General features: G+C 39.4%; 1 protein-coding gene and 1 pseudogene across 1 annotated transcript; both read left to right on the top strand.

The window, feature by feature from the left end:
- The first annotated feature begins 5880 nt into the window (after nt 1-5880).
- Nucleotides 5881-8254, top strand: LOC141815607 (FT-interacting protein 3-like; annotated as a pseudogene).
- A 4476-nt stretch (nt 8255-12730) lies between these two features.
- LOC141815445 (uncharacterized) lies at nt 12731-17246 on the top strand. The gene is made up of 4 exons (XM_074703391.1): nt 12731-15213; nt 15302-15369; nt 15882-15952; nt 16083-17246. Exon 1 carries the CDS (start codon nt 12731-12733, stop codon nt 15188-15190), a length of 2460 nt encoding a protein of 819 aa, XP_074559492.1. The 3' UTR covers nt 15191-15213; nt 15302-15369; nt 15882-15952; nt 16083-17246.
- Nucleotides 17247-18908: the final 1662 nt, after the last annotated feature.

Here is an 18908-nt window from a genome sequence, read left to right as displayed (position 1 = left end):
AACTTCGTAGGATCCAGCAGGTTTACTAGGTAAGTATTATCCTTGGAGGAACTGGGATTATCCTGGACCTGGAGGGGTTTAATCAGTTCGAAATTTAATTATCTTTCGTCATGGAATTCAAAGCAAAATATACAAATTAACTTTCCCTAGCCCAACTAGCAAACAAGTTTTTAGTTATGAGTCTTGTCATTTTGAGTATTTGTTATATGAGAACTGGAGGGATACTTGTATGCTGATATAGGAGATCTGCTCAGATATATATACCCGGGTTCATCAATTCACACATGAGCTATACACTCATTTTAGGAACATCTTTGTCCGAAAACATCCGACCATTCCTGATGCCGGTGCTATAGAATGACATGGTTATTTTCCGAATGGAGACCAAGAGTTAAACTTGTGCATATTCCCAAGACACATAGCAACATAAAGCATGAATATGCTGTGCATATTCCCAAGACACAAGGCAATATAAAGAGCATTTATGAAGTCAAATCTGATGTCCTTGAGTCTTCTTTTTTCTGCACATAATGTCAGACCTGAGGGTCTCCTCATACATAAAGAAGGCTCTAGCAAAGAGAAAGATGACTCTCCCTCTTCGGTAGCAGGGGGGCCTCTTCTCCTTCTTCCTCCGCTTCTACTGAGAGGGCTGGTTTGATTTTCTAAACTCTTCTTCTTCTTCTTTAGTAATTTCATTTTCCTTTCACGGAATACTGACTTGAGCGTCGGAGTAGCATGCCGGACTTCCTGGCACCATTCTCACCTCCTGTTGAAGTGCATTTCAGGTCTTCATCATCCTCTCCCTCAAGCTTCGTAGGAAGTCGCATACGTCGGATGGTTCATTGACTGATGGCTTGACCATCCGTGGCATTTAGCCGGAACAATTCCTAATAACAACGGCTGATAATAATTCGAAAAGCTAGATACCTAGATTACCAAACAACGAATTCTGCACCCCGAACATGCAAAACGAGCCTTTTATGGTATGCAAGTCCCCCATTTGAGCACAGGCCGGCAGCACACACTCTGCAGTGGCCTCATCAATCTCTACTCCGGCATCCTTTCCGTCGAACACCTCCCGTGCCTTTCCGACAAACTTCAATTACAACTATGAATCACACTAATTTAAAAGGGATAAGTATTTTGATGGTTTATATGTGAATTCGAATTTTAAGGTGGTGAAATATGCAAAATAAATTTCTAACAAAATATCACAATTTTAGTGTTCGACTCGTTTGTCTCGATCGCTAGTCAATGATCAAAGAATTGGTAAGCGATAACAAAGAGTAGTTAGGGAAATTTATGATTAGTCTAATTAAGTCAAAGCTTGTCATATCAATTGTCACTAAAAGTTTCCAATATTGCTATTTGTATATGTAGTCAACTCAAGTTGGTCAAGCTCTAACTCATTATCAAATTCTCATTTCTACTTCAACTCTATCGCTATTGAGCAGCCATTTTCTTCACCTTCATTAAATTGATGTTGCTCTCAAATTTGTGATGTATGAGCTACAACTAGTCTAATTGTGTCTTATTTTTTGTACTAATTTAAGACGACTAAAGCATGAGTCTTTGTAGATAGTGTATAATTTATCAAGTTGAATTTGTTTATGCAATGCTGACACCTTTTTTTTTTGGTTTATTAACTTATCGAGTGAGTCATAATATTTTTTTCTCTTTCAACCTCTATGAAAAAGATAATTAATATATATAATTTAAAAGTGACAACAATACAACTCGATTGTAGTTCATAAATGTAATATTGTGTACACAATAATTGAATAAAATCAAGCCTTCTAAAATAAATGATAAATCACAGTTAATCTCATTGACTATCTTTGAGGTGATCGATCCGGTCCCATGAAAATTTTCCATCAACCATCAGTGTAAATTGAGAAGTGTATACAAGCCTTCTAAAAAAAATGATAAATCCCAGTCAGTCTCATGGACTCAATCCCTGGGGGTGGCCGGCCCGGTCCCACGGAAGTTTCCCACCGATCACCAGGGTAAATCGGGAAGCACATACGGCGGCCAATCCAGATGCCCAGCATCCTTTGATTGCGTTCCCCATTTGGAAGAAAATTCTTGCAAATACGCCGTAGCTGGGGATCGAACCGCGGGTCCGTAGGTCACAACCCGGATGTCCTACCGTTGCACCATTGCCCCGGGGACAAAACTGTAGTGGGTAAACTTTTTATAGTGACCGACCCCACCGCCAAAACGGCCCCATATCAGAAAACCCCCTAAGGAATTTTTTGGAGGCACGGTACCACTAGGTTGATAAGAGCATACTACCGAAACATTACTTTAGCCGAGCTAACACATGAATCGCACAGCACCTCAGTCAACAAATATATGTTGTTATGAGGATTCGAACTCGAAATCTGAAGTAACAGGTGTCTCCATACTTACCACTTGGGATAAATATCTTATGGAATGTGTTTATGGATTTCATTACTCATTTTTATTGGAATCTTGTTCTTTTTTCATTACTTATTAAAACAAAGCTCTATTTTTTTTATTTGAATTATCCCTCTTTGAATTGGCTATGATTTATAATTATTATAAAATACTATTGACCATAGTTACATTTGTGCACAAATAAGATCAATATTCATCAAGTCAATATTGAACAACATCATATTATAACAGTTATGAATAATAACTGTTAGAATATATAATAATTATGATTAATAGTTATTATAATATGTATATAAGTGAAATTCTACTTAGCTCAAATCAACATTAATCAATAGCATATTGTAACAACTACGAATCATAACTATTATAATATTATAATAATTAAGAATCATAGTTATTACAATATGTGTGCATAGTACTTGATCGATAATATATTCTAGCAATTGTTTCTGTTTGAGATCGCCTTTTGATGAGTCATCGGACACTTGACTTCTATGTTGACAGAGTCGCGGGATCCCACGGGTGATTGGAGAAGAGATATTCCTATAGGACTTCAAAGAGGAGAAAAGAGAGTTAGAATGGAGGTCGGGAGTGCCCCTGGCTCAACCACTCCAATGCCCAAGTCAGTCCGTCAGTCGGACATGGAGAAGAAGAAGAACGGAAAGTGGGAGGCAGTGAATGAGGTTCGTCGGCCTAAATGTACTTGCTCCCGCGAGAAGCGAGATTATTATATGTAGTCATAAGAGAAAATGTCACATCAACAGTAAAGGGATTATCCTATCACAGTAGTTGAGGGTCTTATCATCCATGCTTAGTACGGTACAAGGTCATATTATATTAATAGGGTTGGTGATCTACCGTAGAATATTTTACTATTCCACGTGTCGTTCAAACGACAATCCGACAAGATGAGTGAGGGAGGTAATGATGGAGTGAGGCTACTGTTAGTGTCAGCCCTTAGTGTCAATCATGAGATGATTGTTTAGGGAACACATGGATCATATTCATTAATAAAGGCAAGGTCGGCTTATTATATTTATTTGTTATCCATGCTATATGAATAAATATAATAGTGTTCTTAGTAGTAGGTTCTTGTCTACAGCATATCAATTGGTTGAATTGATAGTGAGAGTCTGTAGACATATATAGAACACTACTCTTAACTATTCTTAGTCGAGCATTAATATGTAAGGACAATATTAATGCGTTGAGACTAGCATGTAAGTCAATTGATGATTTAATCTTACAAGTCATGGATATGTGATATCACATTGACACATGGGTACATATTAGAGATTATGTACTGAATTGACCCGCCATGAGAATATTTCATGGATCGTTATATGGGTGTCATAAACATTCTCATGTGACTATTGGTATAATAGTCCTTAGACCTGATGTCACTACGGTTCCCTACATAATGAGTTGTATACTTTGACTTCGTCAAACGTCACCTGTAACAAGGTGACTATAAAGACGATCACTAGATATACAATAAGTTATGCGGAGGGATGTGAGTGATGTAGATAGGATCTATCCCTTCCATATAACGGAAGTAATATCTATGAGCCCCTTGATAGAGTAGGACTGCAAAAATGCATGATCATGTTCGAATAAGTCAATATGAGATATTGAGCTTATTTGATTGAGTAGTCTACTTAGAGATCAAAAAATACATGATTGATAAGAGGATGACACGGTCTCTGCCTCATTGATCAATCTAGATATTAAGGATAGAAGGACTGAGTCATACAAGATAGTAGTCATGGAAAGGTTGTGTCGGATCTCGACATTCTTGTCATTTGGGTGGCAATGATGTATTGCTAGATGTCACTCATTGCTTATGTCTCTAAAATGATTTTAAAGACATTGTCAACGTTACGAGAACCTATTGAATCACACACTTAGAATATGTGATTTGAAGATGGTTTATGTGATGAATCATTGGGTCATTGGGTTGAGTCTAATGTAAATTAGATTCATTGAGTGGGACTCAGGGTAGACTCATTGAATTATACTAGAGTTGGACTCAAGTCAATTCGGATTGAGTGAGACTCGAGTTGGACTCAAGTCAATTCGAATTGAATAAGACTTGAGTTGGACTCAAGTCAATTCGGATCTATTAAGAGGGTTGCATGATTATTTAAGATGGGATTAATAGGGTATTAATAATTCCATGGAATACCAAAAGTCAAAACCCTTGATATTCTATGATGATATATAAAAGGGATTAGAGGCTTTTTCTTCCACTTGGATGGTTGCATGATCTTCTTTCTCTTCTCTTCTACCTCTTTGGCAGAACCTTATTTTGTGGCTAGCACCGCAATTTGGTTCTTCTCTATCTCGGTGTTCTTGTGGATACCGTGGAGGCGCGAACACACTGATCGCGCTAAGATTCGCCAACCTTTGAAGGCAAAAATTGCTGTCGGGATTGTGCAGGACTCACATCGAAGGTAACTTCGATTCTAGTAGATATAATCAATAAACGAGTATGATTTTTGCATGGATCTTCTAGAGGGATCCTTTTCCGCTGCGTTTATGCGATTAAAAATTAATTTTTGGCGCATATAGATCCCTACAACTACTTAGGTGGGAGTACGGACTTGATGAGACTTAAGTTGATTGAGAAATTGACTTCTATATTGGAGATCACAGAGCCAATCGGGAATAGAGTCAGTGGAGTATAGAGCCAGTCGAGAAGTTGGGCACAGAGCCAATTGGGAGTCCGACACGGAGCCATTTGGGGAGTTTGGCACGAAGCCAGTGGAGCATAAAGTCGGTCATAGAACTAGTCGAGAAGTTGGGCACGAAGTTAGTCGGAAGTCAAGCACAAAGCTAGTCGGGAGTCAGGCACGGAGTCAGTCGGGCGTGGAGTTCATCACGGAGTCGTTTGGTCACATAGTTGAGCACAAAGTTGGTGGCGGAGTCGGGCATTGACGTGTAACCTCCACCTGAATTAGACTTTGACTTTTTTGACTATAGTATATCAGCCTATAATATTAATTATAAATAGTAGCTCATTGGTAGTTGTTATGATATTATATTACTCATAAATCATAGTTATTGTAATATATTTATAGATGGTTGAATTTTTATATATTTGGATTAGTGTAATGAGGAATAATTCGAATATTAAAAATAGGGTGTGATGTTTTTTTTTTATGATTCTAATAAAAAAAGTATTTTTTTACCCAATATATTGTGCTTTTTCATATCATGTCCAACGATTTTTTGATTTTTCAATCAAGTCCAAGTCTTCAAATTTACAGAATTTGTATGCACAATTCAACTGTTCTCTGTTTTTCTATTGGTTGTATGGCATCATCAATGACAACGAGCAACAAGTTGCAATCTTCTATAAATCCATTCAGTTCGTCACCGCCACCAGAAATGAACGACTCTCTCTCTCTCTCTCTCTCTCTCTCTCTCTAGACCCTCGTCGAACAAGTTGTGTGCAATATGAAATCCCACATGCCTGGCTCCGCAGGGGCGTTCCCTTTCCTCGTTCATGCCGCCGACAACTGACTTCCAACTAAAGGACACCAACCCTCGCCTCGGAGGCGGCGGCGGAGGAAAGGCTGCCGCCTTCGACATGGTGGAGAAGATGGAGTACTTGTTCGTGCGGGTGGTGAAGGCGCGCGACCTGCCGGCCATGGATCTCACCGGAAGCCTCGACCCTTACGTGGAGGTGGTGCTCGGCAACTTCAAGTTCGTCACGAAGCACTTCGAGAAGAACCATAGCCCCGAGTGGAACGAGGTGTTCGCGATCCCCAAAGACCAGGTCCAGGGTTCCAGCCTGGTGGTGGAGCTCAAGGACAAGGATTTCGTGGTCGACGACTTCGTCGGCCGCGTTGTGTTGGACCTCGTCGAGGTGCCGACGCGTGCGCCGCCGGAAAGCCCGCTGGCGTCGGAATGGTACCGGTTGGAGGACGCGGCAAGGAAGAAGCTGGAGAGGGGCGAATTGATGCTCGCCGTCTGGTTCGGCACGCAGGCCGACGAGGCCTTCCCCTTCGCGACGCACCCCGATGCCACGCCCGCCGTCGACCGTAGAATCCACAGCGTTTACAACCGGTCCAAGGTGTATCACGCGCCGCGGCTGTGGTACCTGCGAGTCAACATCATCAACGCCCACGACGTCTTCGTCTCCGACGAGAACAGAATCCCCGAAGTGCTCTGCAAGGCCAAGCTCGGGAGCCAAGTGCTCGCCACCAAGCTAATCAAGTCCCGCTCCCACAACTTAACCTGGAACGAGGTGTTCGTCTTCGTGGCCTCTGAGCCCTTCGAGAACGACACTCTCCTCCTCTCCGTGGAAGATCGCGTCAGCCCCACCAAGGACGAGGTCCTCGGCCGCGTCCACCTCCCCCTGACCAGCATCGACAAGCGCCCTGACGACCGCAACGTCCGCCCCAAGTGGTACGACCTCAAGAAGCCCGTTTTTGCCGTCGACATCGACCAGCTCAAGGTGGACAAGTTCGCTAGCAAGGTCCAGGCTCGCGTCAGCCTCGACGGCGGCTACCACGTCAGCGCCGAGCCGGTGCAGTATGCCGGCGACTTTCGGCCATCGGCGAAACAGCTGTGGAAAAAGCCCGTCGGCGTGCTCGAGGTCGGCGTCCTGCAGGCGGAGGGGCTCCTGCCGACGAAGACGCGCGACGGGAAGGGCGCCTGCGACTCCTACTGCGTCGCCAAGTACGGCCACAAGTGGGTGCGCACGCGCACCGCCGTCTCTGATCTGAATCCCCGGTTCCACGAGCAGTACAATTGGGACGTGTATGACCACGCCACAGTGCTCACCGTCGCCGTCTTCGACAACAATCAACTCGACGACTCCGCCGGCAGCGGAAACAGAGACTCTGTGCTCGGTAAAGTGAGGATTCGGCTCTCCACTCTCGAAACCGACCGCGTGTACTCCAACTCGTACCCGTTGCTGGTGCTTCAACCCTCCGGCGTCAAGAAAACAGGGGAGATCCACCTCGCCGTCAGATTCTCCATCACCTCGACACTAAACACTCTGCTCCTCTACTCAAAGCCCCTGCTTCCCAAGCTGCACTACTCCCACCCGCTGCCGCTCTCTCAGCAGCAGCAAGCGGTGCTCCGCGGTCACGCGGCCAACGCGGTCGCGGCCCGTCTCGGCCGGATGGAGCCGCCGCTGAGGAGGGAGGTGGTGGCGTACATGCTGGAATCGCAGATGCATCAGTGGAGCTTGAGGCGGTGCACGGCGAACCTACAGCGTCTCTCGTCGGCCTGCTCGGGCGTGAGCATGCTCGCAGGGTGGTTCGTCGACGTGTACAGTTGGGCAAACCCGATAACCACTCTGTTGGTGCACGTCCTGTACGTCTTGGCCGTCTTCTACCCGGCGTCGATTCTTCCGACGGTGCTCCTGTACATGGTTTTTATCGCGGCGTGGAGGTACAGATTCCGTCCGCGGAGGCCGCCGCACATGGACGCGAAGGTTTCGAACGTGGAGAAGGTGAATCCGGAAGAGCTGGACGAGGAGTTGGACACATATCCGACGTCGAGGAGCGCGGAGGTAGTGCAGGCGAGGTACTTCAAGTTAAGGAATCTGGCGACGAATGTACAGGTGCAGGCGGGGAACGTGGCTACGCAGGGGGAGAGGTTGCACCAGCTGCTGTCGTGGAGAGATCCACGGGCGACGGTCATGTTCATGGCGTTCTGCCTCGTGGCGGCGGTGACGCTCTACGCGGTAGAGTTCAGGCTGGTGGCGTTGGCAGCGGGATTCTGGGTGATGCGGCATCCCAAGTTGAGGAAGAAGATGCCGTCGACGGCGGCCAACCTTTTCCGGCGGTTGCCGGCGAGGACCGATACCTTGCTCTAGATTTAGGGAAGGGCTATTATGAATTACTTCAATAAATTCTCTGATAATGTTGTAATTGTGTGATAGCTTGACGGCCGGTGGTTTTAATTCTGTAATATACCGGTTATTTGGCAGAAAAATTAAATATAGCGCCCCTTTTTATTATGTTATTATTAATGACAGTAAAAAAATAATGGATTTTAATATCAAATTGATTTCAATTAATTGAGATGTACAATGCAATCATTTTATTCTGGAGCCTTATCACTTTCCATCCCTATTAATATAATTTTATCGATTCTTAAAAATTCAAAAAGACATCCGAATTTTGGAGCGACTCATTGTGTTACACTGGAGTATGATATTCTCATAGAGGCTTTAGCCTTATCATAGACCCGATATAGTGTAAATAGATAATGGCTCAAGTTGTAAAACTTTCATCTTGGAAATGCATTTTCACTCATGTGATTGAACTTTTCGCATGCACAATACTATTCATGTTCTTTTTATCATCAAAATTTATTTTTTTGTGTATTAATTTATACTTGATAATAATGTGTTATTACTATTCATGTTCTTTTTATCATCAAAATTTATTTTTTGTGTATTAATTTATACTTGATAATAATGTGTTATTTGAATTTCATCCTCATCATTGTCTTGTAATGGATTTCGTGACAGAAACTATTTTGCTACTCTAAGGAAACATTAAAGATGATTTTTATCATCTTCAACCCACCCCTATCAATGCATTTGTTGGAGAATGCATTGAAAAATTCTTTTGGCATGCACGTTTTGGTCATCCATCTCTATGTCTTGTTCAAAATATCATTAATCAGTATGGTTTATCAATTTCTTTAGCATCCTCATCTCATATATGTGAAACTTGCATGAAAGCAAAATCGCATAAGCTACCTTTTATGGTTTCTACTCTTACATCTAATTTTCCTTTGGAAATTATTCACTCTAATATATGAGGTCCTGCTCTATCTATCTAATCAGGGTTTTTTTATTATATTATTTTTATTGATAACTTTAGCAAGTTAACTTGGATTTTTCCTTAAAAAAAGTCTGTTCTCTTCAATATTTTTTTTGTCATTTTCAAAAGCATGTTGAGTGTTACTTTGATCGTAATATACTCTCCTTCATTCTGATTGGGGAGAAGAGTATCAAGCACTTCACTACCATCTTACCTTCTTTGGCATCCTTCATCAGGTCTCTTGTTGCCACACTCCTGAACAAAATGAATCCACAGAGAGGAAATATTATTATGTAATTGAAACTACCTTAGCTTTTCTTATTCATTCCTCAATTCCTCTTAAATTTTAAGATGATGCAATTCAAATCTTAATCTATCTTATCGATTATTTACCCACTCCACTACTTCAAAACGAAAGTTCTTTGGAAAAATTTTATAATCACTCTCTAGATTATTCATTCTTTCATATTTTTGGTTGTGCATATTATCTTTGGTTACGACTTTAGTCTAAATACAAGTTAAATCCTCAATCTGAACAATGTATTTTCCTTAGTAATAGTAATTTGCATCATGGGTACCATTGCCTACATATATCGACTAAGCGGATTTATACTTTTCGACATGTTACTTTTAATGAATCCCTCTTTCCATTTGCAATTGGTTACCTCTGACACTCCTTCAAATAATTAAGGTAATTTTCTGCTATCACCAAATAGTATATTAGAATCCCCACAGATTGCTTCAACAGGACATACTGAAAGTACAAGGGGATGGTATTTTGGTCCAGCTCCATCTCCACTAATTCCTATTGACTCAGCGGCTCATGGTGACTCACTCTCTAGTTTTGATTCTGATCAGTTTGACCACTCATCTTCGAGTAAATCTAATGATAGTCCTCGTCGTATACTTCCTCTGAGCGAGATTTATGCATGATGTCTATCAATTTCCATTCGTTATCCTCTTTCACATGCTCCTATTGCTTCTTCAAATTTTGTTGAACCTTCTAGCTTTACATAGGCAGTCAAAGATCCAAACTGACATGTTGCAATGTCTATGGAGTTTGATGCTCTTCTCCGTAATGAAACTTAGAGCTTAGTTCCTCACACTCTATCTATGAATATTGTGGATTCTAAATGGATTTACTGAATCAAGTCTCGTGCACATGAATCCATTGAACGTTATAAATTCATCTTGTTGCTAAAGGCTTTAATCAACAATCAAGTATTGACTTCAATGACACTTTTAGTCCGGTCTCAAAATTACAACTATCAGATTGTTATTATCTATGGTTGTTAGTTTTAATTGGCCAATATGACAATTATATATTTCTAATGTTTTCCTTCATGGACACCTTGAAGAAACTATTTTTATGGAGCAACTACTTGGATTCATCCACCTGTAACTTCCAACACATATTTGTTAACTTCAGAAATCTATATATGGTATTCGGCAAGCACCTTGTACATTGTTTCATCGTCTATCTACTTGGCTTCATACTCAAGGATTCTGTTGCTCAAAAACTGACTCTTCCCTATTTTACAAATGTAGTGAAAATTTTTTATTTTTTTTTTCTGATTTACGTGGATGATATTTTAATAACAGGCAGTGACAAAAAAGACATACTTCCCTCCATCTTTTTTTCATCAAGAGTTTCATATTCGAGATCTCAGTAATGCTTAATTTTTCCTTAACATAGAGTTTCTTCCACATTCTGAAGGTTGTCTTCTCTCCCATAGTAAATATATTATTATACAAGCTAAAATGGATGGTGCACGTCTTATCTCCACACTGATCATTGAAGGTGGTTGTACTGCACTTTCATCCTCCTCTTCAATGGCTAACCATCATATCTACTGAAGCATTATTGGTGCTTACAATATGTCACCATCACATGATCTAATATTGTCTTTGTTGTTAATCGTGTCTGTCAATCACCATTGAGAAGGTGTTAAGAAAATTCTTCACTATCTTAAAGATACTATCTGCGTGGTCTTCCTTTATATCATCAGTCCTTACACAAGTTATTGCATATAGTGATACAGATTAAGTCAAATCTCTTGAAGATAGACGTAAAGATAGACATTCTACTAGTGGGTATATGATCCGGGGATGATGTATAAAGAGTTGAATTTCAACTAGTCATAACTTTTACTCGGATATCAGAACGAGACACAGTCGATTGTTAATCGAAGCTCTTTTAAAGATCTTTATTTGGTATCGGATAAAACCCGTACCAATCCACTTTCGGCTCCATCCGACATCGTTTAGTGCTTTATCCGCATCTCCAAACTTATTTTTTTACTTTTTATAGTAATTTTTATTTTTAGAGTTTTTTTGTAGTTTTGTCTTTTTCAATTTGGGGTTTGGTTTACGATCTATTTATACACATGTTTAGCCGTTTATGGCTAGTTTGGTTGATTGAATAAAAATTTCTTTTTTTGGCAAAAATTCTAAAGGTGGTGTTGTCCGACTTTCTCTTCATTTTTTTGTAATTTCTTGAACTTGTTCTCTCTACAATTTTCTTCCAATTTTTCACCTCTAGAATAATCACTATTCTATCCGACGTTAGTATATCATATTTCTTGGCGAAATCTTATTTCCTAGCTTTTAAAAAAACAACCTACAATTTCTCGCTCAAGCATTGGAACTGAATATAAAGTTATAGCTAACGCGACATTCGAAATTATTTGGCTACATTCTCTTTTTTTTAAATTACATCTTTTCTCAATCACTACATCCAAAATCTGGTGTGATAATATTGGAGCAACTTATCTTACAATAAATCTAATTTTACATGCTCGTACAAAGCACGTAGAAATTGATTTTCATCTTGTTAGTGAACGTGTGGCGACTCGACAATTTTCAATTTCTTACATCTCTATAGAAGATCAAATTGTTGATATATTCATCAAGTTATTATTTAGACACCACTTTATCAAGTTAGCAATTCAACTCAACGTTCGAACACTCCCACTGAATTTATCAAAAGTAATGACAATAAAAAAAATAGATGATAATCTCGAATTGATTCCAATCAATCGAGATACATCATAATTAAATCGATATAAATCAACAACAACATATAATATTTTTAAATTTATTATATTCATTGCTATGATTATAATTATTACGATCCATTATTATTTAGACAACTTGTATAAATAAATCCTTTGGTTTAAATAATGAAATCATCCAAAATTAATATTCTCTGTATTTTATTTTATCGCTTTATCTTTCGTCTATTGCTATCAATTATATATCGTGAAAAGGTAAATGTAAGATTTTCGAAATTATATAGGTATTTTAGCAATTTTGAAAATTTCAGGGTATTTGTAAAAACAATCTAGGGGCAAAATGAAAATGTTCACGTAGGTTCAATCTTCAATTCTACTACGCCATTATTAGGGTTTAAGCCACCCACCTTCAAGGCCACAAATCCCAGTCCTCTTCTCCTCTTTCAATTTTTTTACACATCTCAATGTTCGCCTTCTGCGACCAAATTCATCTTCCGACGAGCCATGCGGCGGCTCTGCCAACTCCCAATCCTTCTTCCTAATCCCGCCGCCACTGCTCCTCCTTGGTGCCGCTCTATCCGTTGGGCTCACGCCGCCGTCATCGAAGACTCCGTCGTTCAAGAAGTTGGAGATAAGCAGAACTTGGATGCCGCGGCGCCCCGGCTTCCTGCTTGCCGCTTGTCCGCTCCTTTTGTCGTCTGCGTCCTGCGCAAGCTCAAACCTCTCTCCGCTCTCGCTTCCTTCAAGGTGTTTGAGAACCTCGGCTTCCGACACAGTCTTTGCACTTTTGCTGAACTCGTCCGCATTTTGGGAGAAGCTGATCGTCGGAATCATTTGGTAGAAATTTTCTCCGATAGGCTTGTGGTCAACCGCGGAAGTTTGGATTTTGGGGTCTCTGCCCTCTTTGATGTCCTTCGTTGCAATTCTACAAGCACTGGTGTGCTCGTTGTGGTCTTCGGTGCGCTTATTAAGGCGTATACTCTCTGCGGCATGTATAAACAGGCTACCGAGGCGTTCTGTCAGCTCCCAGAACTTGGTTTCGTTCCTTCAATGAAGCTTTGTAGTTACCTAATGAATTGCCTTGCTGAAAATGGCAACTTACATATGTTACTGCAGGTGTTTGATACATTGGAGATGCTTGGAATGCATCCGGATGTTTACATGTTCACCATACTGATCAAGGCAATGTGTCAAGAGGGAAAGTTGGATGAGGCGTTGGGTGTCTTGAATGTGATGAGGGAAGTTGGTGTTCAGCTTGATCAAATTACTTGCCAAACGGTTCTAGAAGGAATGTGTGCCAATGAAAGACCTGATTTGGCTTATTTGTTTCTTGAAAAATTTGCAAGTGAGGGAGTAATTTTGCATCATGTTTCGTATAACAAAGTGATTAGCAGATTATGTAAGAAGAATAGAGTCCAAGAAGCAGAAAAGATTTTCGAATATATGAAGAAAAATGGAGTGCACACTGATGGGTTCTGCTATTGCTGTCTCATTCAAGGCCACTGTAGCGGAGGTAATGTAGTGAGAGCATTAGATCTTCGGGAGGAGATGGTCTCAAAGGGTATTAGGAAGGATCATGTTGCAGTTAGCATCTTGATTCAATGTTTCTGTAAGATGGGCATGTCTTCTTTAGCTTTAGATTGCTTAAACAAATTTAGAGCATCAGAAATTTACCGTGATAAAATTCTTTACAGTATTGGATTAGACATTTATTGTAAATTGGGAAAGATGAGTGAAGCAGTGAACTTGCTTGATGAGATGGGGAGTCAGGGAATAGTTCCAGATAGAATTCACTTCACAAATTTGATAAAAGGGTATTGCAAGAATTTTGATATCATCAATGCTGAAAAAGTGTTCGCTGGAATGATGGAGATCAATGTGCATCCTGATCCCGTGACATTCAATATACTTGCTAAAGGTTTTTGTAAAAATGGTTTCGTGGACAAGGCATCTGATCTTGTACTTTATATGATCAACCATGGCATACAACCTACTGAAAGGACCTATCATTTGATAATCGATAGACTCTGCCAAGAAAACAAATTAGAGAAAGTAGAAAAGTTATTTATGTCATTAAAAGAAAAGGGGATTGGTCAAAAGTCCCTTCTTCCAAGTGTGATGGTCTCAGCTCAGATAGAACTTAATAATACAAAGGAGGCCTGTGCACTTTTTAGCTGGCTATCTAAGCAAGGGCATCTTGTAAATGAGATTGCTTGCTCAAAACTTGTAAGCGAGCTGTGTAATAAGGGAGATTTAAGGAAAGCTTCGATGGTGGTTAAGACTATGTTAGATAGGCATATTACCCCAGACAAAATAACCTATTGTAAACTTATTGGAGCTTATTCTCGAGTAGGAGACATGACTAATGCTAAGATTTGGTTTGAGGATATGAGGAAACGAGGAGTGTCACCAGATGTTGTAGTATATACTACACTAATGGATGGATATTGCAGGGCCAATTTCTTGCATGAAGCTTGCCTGTTATTTTTTGAGATGGTTGAAAGAAGAATTACTGTTGATGTACATGCTTTCACAGTCATACTGGATGGCCATCTAAAGGCAAATCATCATCTAGGTTGGCTGTATCGTGACAAGAAAGAAGGCATAAGTGAAATGAAATCCAAGTTCTTAATGCTTTTGAATAGCATGAAAGACATGGAGATCAAACCAGATATAGTCTGCTATACTGTTTTGATTGATGGTTATTTCAAGATGGAATGTGATCAGGCTGCTGACAGACTTCTTTCTGAGATGATTGGAAGAGAAATATTACCAGATGCCTGCACATATACTGCTCTTATATGTGGTTATTGTCGCCTCGGTCAAATTGGTAAGGCTGAAGTGTTGTTGGAAGAAATGATACTGAAAGGAGTTAAGCCTGATTTAGTTGCTTGCTCAGTGATGGCAAGGTGGAACTTGTCACCTAAATTGTTTCAGTCTGTAGCTGTTCATTCCGATACTTGATCAGTCACTATGTTTGCTCCACTGTAAGGAATTACTTTTCAGCATGTACATGCAATTTATATAGTGATTCAATGTTCTAATATGTACTTTCATTTGTTTAAATGGCGATAGCTATTGCAGGTTACAATTATTTCCGAGGTCATGGATGTTGCTGCTTAAAAAAAGCAGGTCATACACATGTATGATTACATTTTAATTTCATTATTCATTTATCGGATTTGGTTTCAAATTGCCATGAGTGTAATTTTGTAATGACTTCATTGGAGCATTTATTTACGTTAGGCTTGTTATAAAGTAATGCGTTGAAATTCTAAATCATATTTTAAGTAGCATGATTCATTTAATTGACTCATTGAGCTTATGACAAATCAATTAAGCTGGTCGAAAACTGACATTGAATTAGAAACTCATGAAAGGGAATCTAACATGGTAGCATGCTGGGTGCCAATTTTGCTTAAACTATTGAACTGTTCAGAGTTCTGGGATGATAATCTCCTGAACCTCTTCTGCATTTTGAATCACTTAGACGATCTTTTATCATTTTGTATCTAAATTCCTTATTTTAGCTTTTAATTTGGATCTTTTTTTTCTGAGTAAACCCTATGTTTTATTTGTTGCTTAATTTGATCTTGTATCTTGTGGAAGTTTGTATTTTTGACAGGAGTAATAGATTCTGGTGTATATTTTATAGGTTTTCAGCTTAAACAGTTGGAAATTGAAAGGGGACCAAGTCATCTCTCTACAAATATATCCAATTTAAAGGTCAGTTCCATCTATGGTAAAATCAATTGTTTGTCTGAATCTATAACTACTTTTCTCATTTTTCATCTTCTTTTCGTAACCTGGTCTACCAAATGAATGATTAATGATCTTCCTCATGATTCTATCGTAGGACTCATACAGAGTGATATGGCCTTTGAATGAAGCTCAATGAAATGATAAGATCATGCAGCGAGCCTTAAATAGTTGGGAACACAGCTTGATGATGAATCGTAATCTGATGTATTTGCAAATACAAGTCTGTGACAACTCCAGCATGATTCGAGAATATCCAGATTTAGCCCCTGGGCAATGGTGCAGCAACAAGGTGCTCAGTAGTTTACCTAAGCATTTACGGTTTGAATTCCAACTATAACGTGGTTTATCCAAGTACCTACTGTTTGAATCCCAACTATGATGCACTGCAGATTATTTCTTTTAATGGGATGAAAAATCTGGGATGTTGACTGTTGGACTTGAAACCGTGTGTGCTTCCGGATTAATTCTGGTGGTCGTTGGAAAATTTCCATAAGATCCGGCCGATCACCTCCAAGATTAATTGGATCGTAGATATCTGGATTATAAAAAAAGAATATGTACCCGATGAATGATTAATGATCTTCCTCCATGATTCTATCGTAGGACTCATATAGAGTGATATGGCTTTTGCATGAAGCTCAATGAAATGATAAGATTATGCGGCGAGCCTTAAATAGTTGAGAACACAATTTGATGGTCGTGGGCAACTGCAACTTCTCGATTTACCTCTTCACAAATGGTTGTGGAGCCGACCGTGTGGGGTCGTTGGGGTGGCAGATTCCACCTTTGCAGAAGAGAACACAATTTGATGCTCAATCGTAATCTGATGTATTTGCAAATACAAGTATGTGACAACTCCAGCATGATTCTAGAATATACAAATTTAGCAGAAGCAGAAGAATAGAATATATAAATTTAGCTCCCCAGGCAATGGTATAGCAGTAAGGTGCTCAGTGGTTTATCTAAGTACTTACGGTTCGAATCCCAACTATAACACACTGCAGGTCATTTTCCTTCAATGAGATAAAAAATCTAGGACATTGATTGTTGGGCTCGACACTGCATGTGCTTCTGAATTTATTTTGATGGTCAGTGAAAATTTTTCATAAGATTTAAGCAATCATATGCAGGATTAGTCAGGAAAAAAAAAAGAATATGCAGATTTAGTTGCTATCTATGGGATTACACTGTCATACATGATGTAAAAGAACACAGATTCTTCATCTGCCAATATCTATGGGATTACTCATTTCTTTGGCACGCGTACAGATATTTCTCCACAGCCCCAACTTGTTTTTGTACTTCTCACCCAAATTTTCATGCAATGATTACAATCATTTTCAGAGATAGTGTTTTTGAGCAGGTCTAGTTGTTGATCATCCCTCATATCTCTAAATTGTAAATTTCAACCAAACAACCATGCTTTGTGATCTGTCGAGCCCTGGAGCTAGGATCGATATGCCCTAGCAAACAAATTTATGTAGAAAAGCACAGATGCATGCATATATAAATTTACATTTATAAACCCTAGCTGCACCTCACCATTTTGGGTACCAAAATTAGCTGCATCAAAACCACATGTTGCACTGGGACTTGGATTGAGGAAGATCTATATGCAGCTTTCTGACCAACAATATGTTGCTCATTTTCTTGTTAGGGAAAATTTTGTTTATTTTTTCTTTGTTTTGCAAAATGCCACTCTTGATTGTCATTTTTTCCTTTCGATTTTTCAGAGTTTGATTTTTTTGCATACAAGTCATCCTGCAACAATTCTTTGTCGAATAGATGTTCTCAGACTTGGTTTATCTCCCAGCATAAATTAGATTTTGTTGTTCAGTAACTGATGCTGTGCAGGTGAGTCTGAAGCAGCTAGAAAGAATGAGAGAGAGAAGGTGCCAATTCTAGTTGTCATTAATCGTCATAAATAAATTGCATTCCACAAAAAAATTTCATAAGCCATATAAACTCAAAAGCGCAAGCGGCAGTCTACCCAATGATCTAGTGATTTGAAGGTGAATTTCTTATACTTTCTAGGTTTCTAACCATGGATGCATGGAGTCCGAAAAGTGTATTTACCACTGTATTATCGTTCAGGGGCAAGTATATAATATCAAGCATATTAAAATTTCAACAATTATGTAAGATATAAAATTATTTTAATTCGATAAATGGGTTGATTTGTCATTTATTTACACATTTTGGTTGTGTCATGGCTTTTGAATTAATCAAAGTTCATTCTAGCTTCCTTTCACTTAAATCTGGCCTAGGAACTCATCTCCAATCTATTCGATCGACACTCAAATATTATTATAATTTGCAAGTTGTTGATAAATTAATTCACCATAACTAAAATTAGATCGATAATTCACCATAACTAAAATGAGGTCTCCAATTGATTCCCTTAAAGAAATCAAGATAGAAGAGTTTAATTGTCAATATCATCAACCTATTGCCAGATCGATAGTTACAGGTTAGGAAGTTGTTTGTTCGATAGTTTAACTGGAAGAATTTAGTTTCGTACACTTGGTAGCTTGCTCTTGATAGAATATGGCAATTAGACTAAATTTGTTCGTGTAATTTTTATTAATTGTTTTGCTCGATCAATTCAAAGTGAATGGCCATGGCAGTACATAATCAATGGAAAATAGTTTGTTAATCAATGAATGAGGTTGGACGACTTCATTGGATTGATAACACAAGATTTATCAGACACATCGAACAAAAGATGGGTTTGCATATCTGCATTCTTCAAGTTTGTACCTCGTAGATATCCACATTTCAAACTTGGAAGGCTTTTCAGTGTCAATACCTGTGAATGAGATGGGTGTCATATTTACGCCATAGATGATTTGTAGGTATTCGCAGAAACAATGTACACGGCACAACGCAAAAGCAGCACAGCACGGCCACACGATCTGTC

This window comes from Curcuma longa, chromosome 21 (assembly GCF_044706935.1).
Source record: "Curcuma longa cultivar G26 ecotype Majalengka, Jawa Barat chromosome 21, ITB_CL_G26_1.1, whole genome shotgun sequence".
Taxonomy (NCBI): domain Eukaryota; kingdom Viridiplantae; phylum Streptophyta; class Magnoliopsida; order Zingiberales; family Zingiberaceae; genus Curcuma; species Curcuma longa.
The sequence above is the reverse complement of the archived record's forward strand: the minus strand, read 5'-3'. Positions and strand labels throughout refer to the sequence as shown.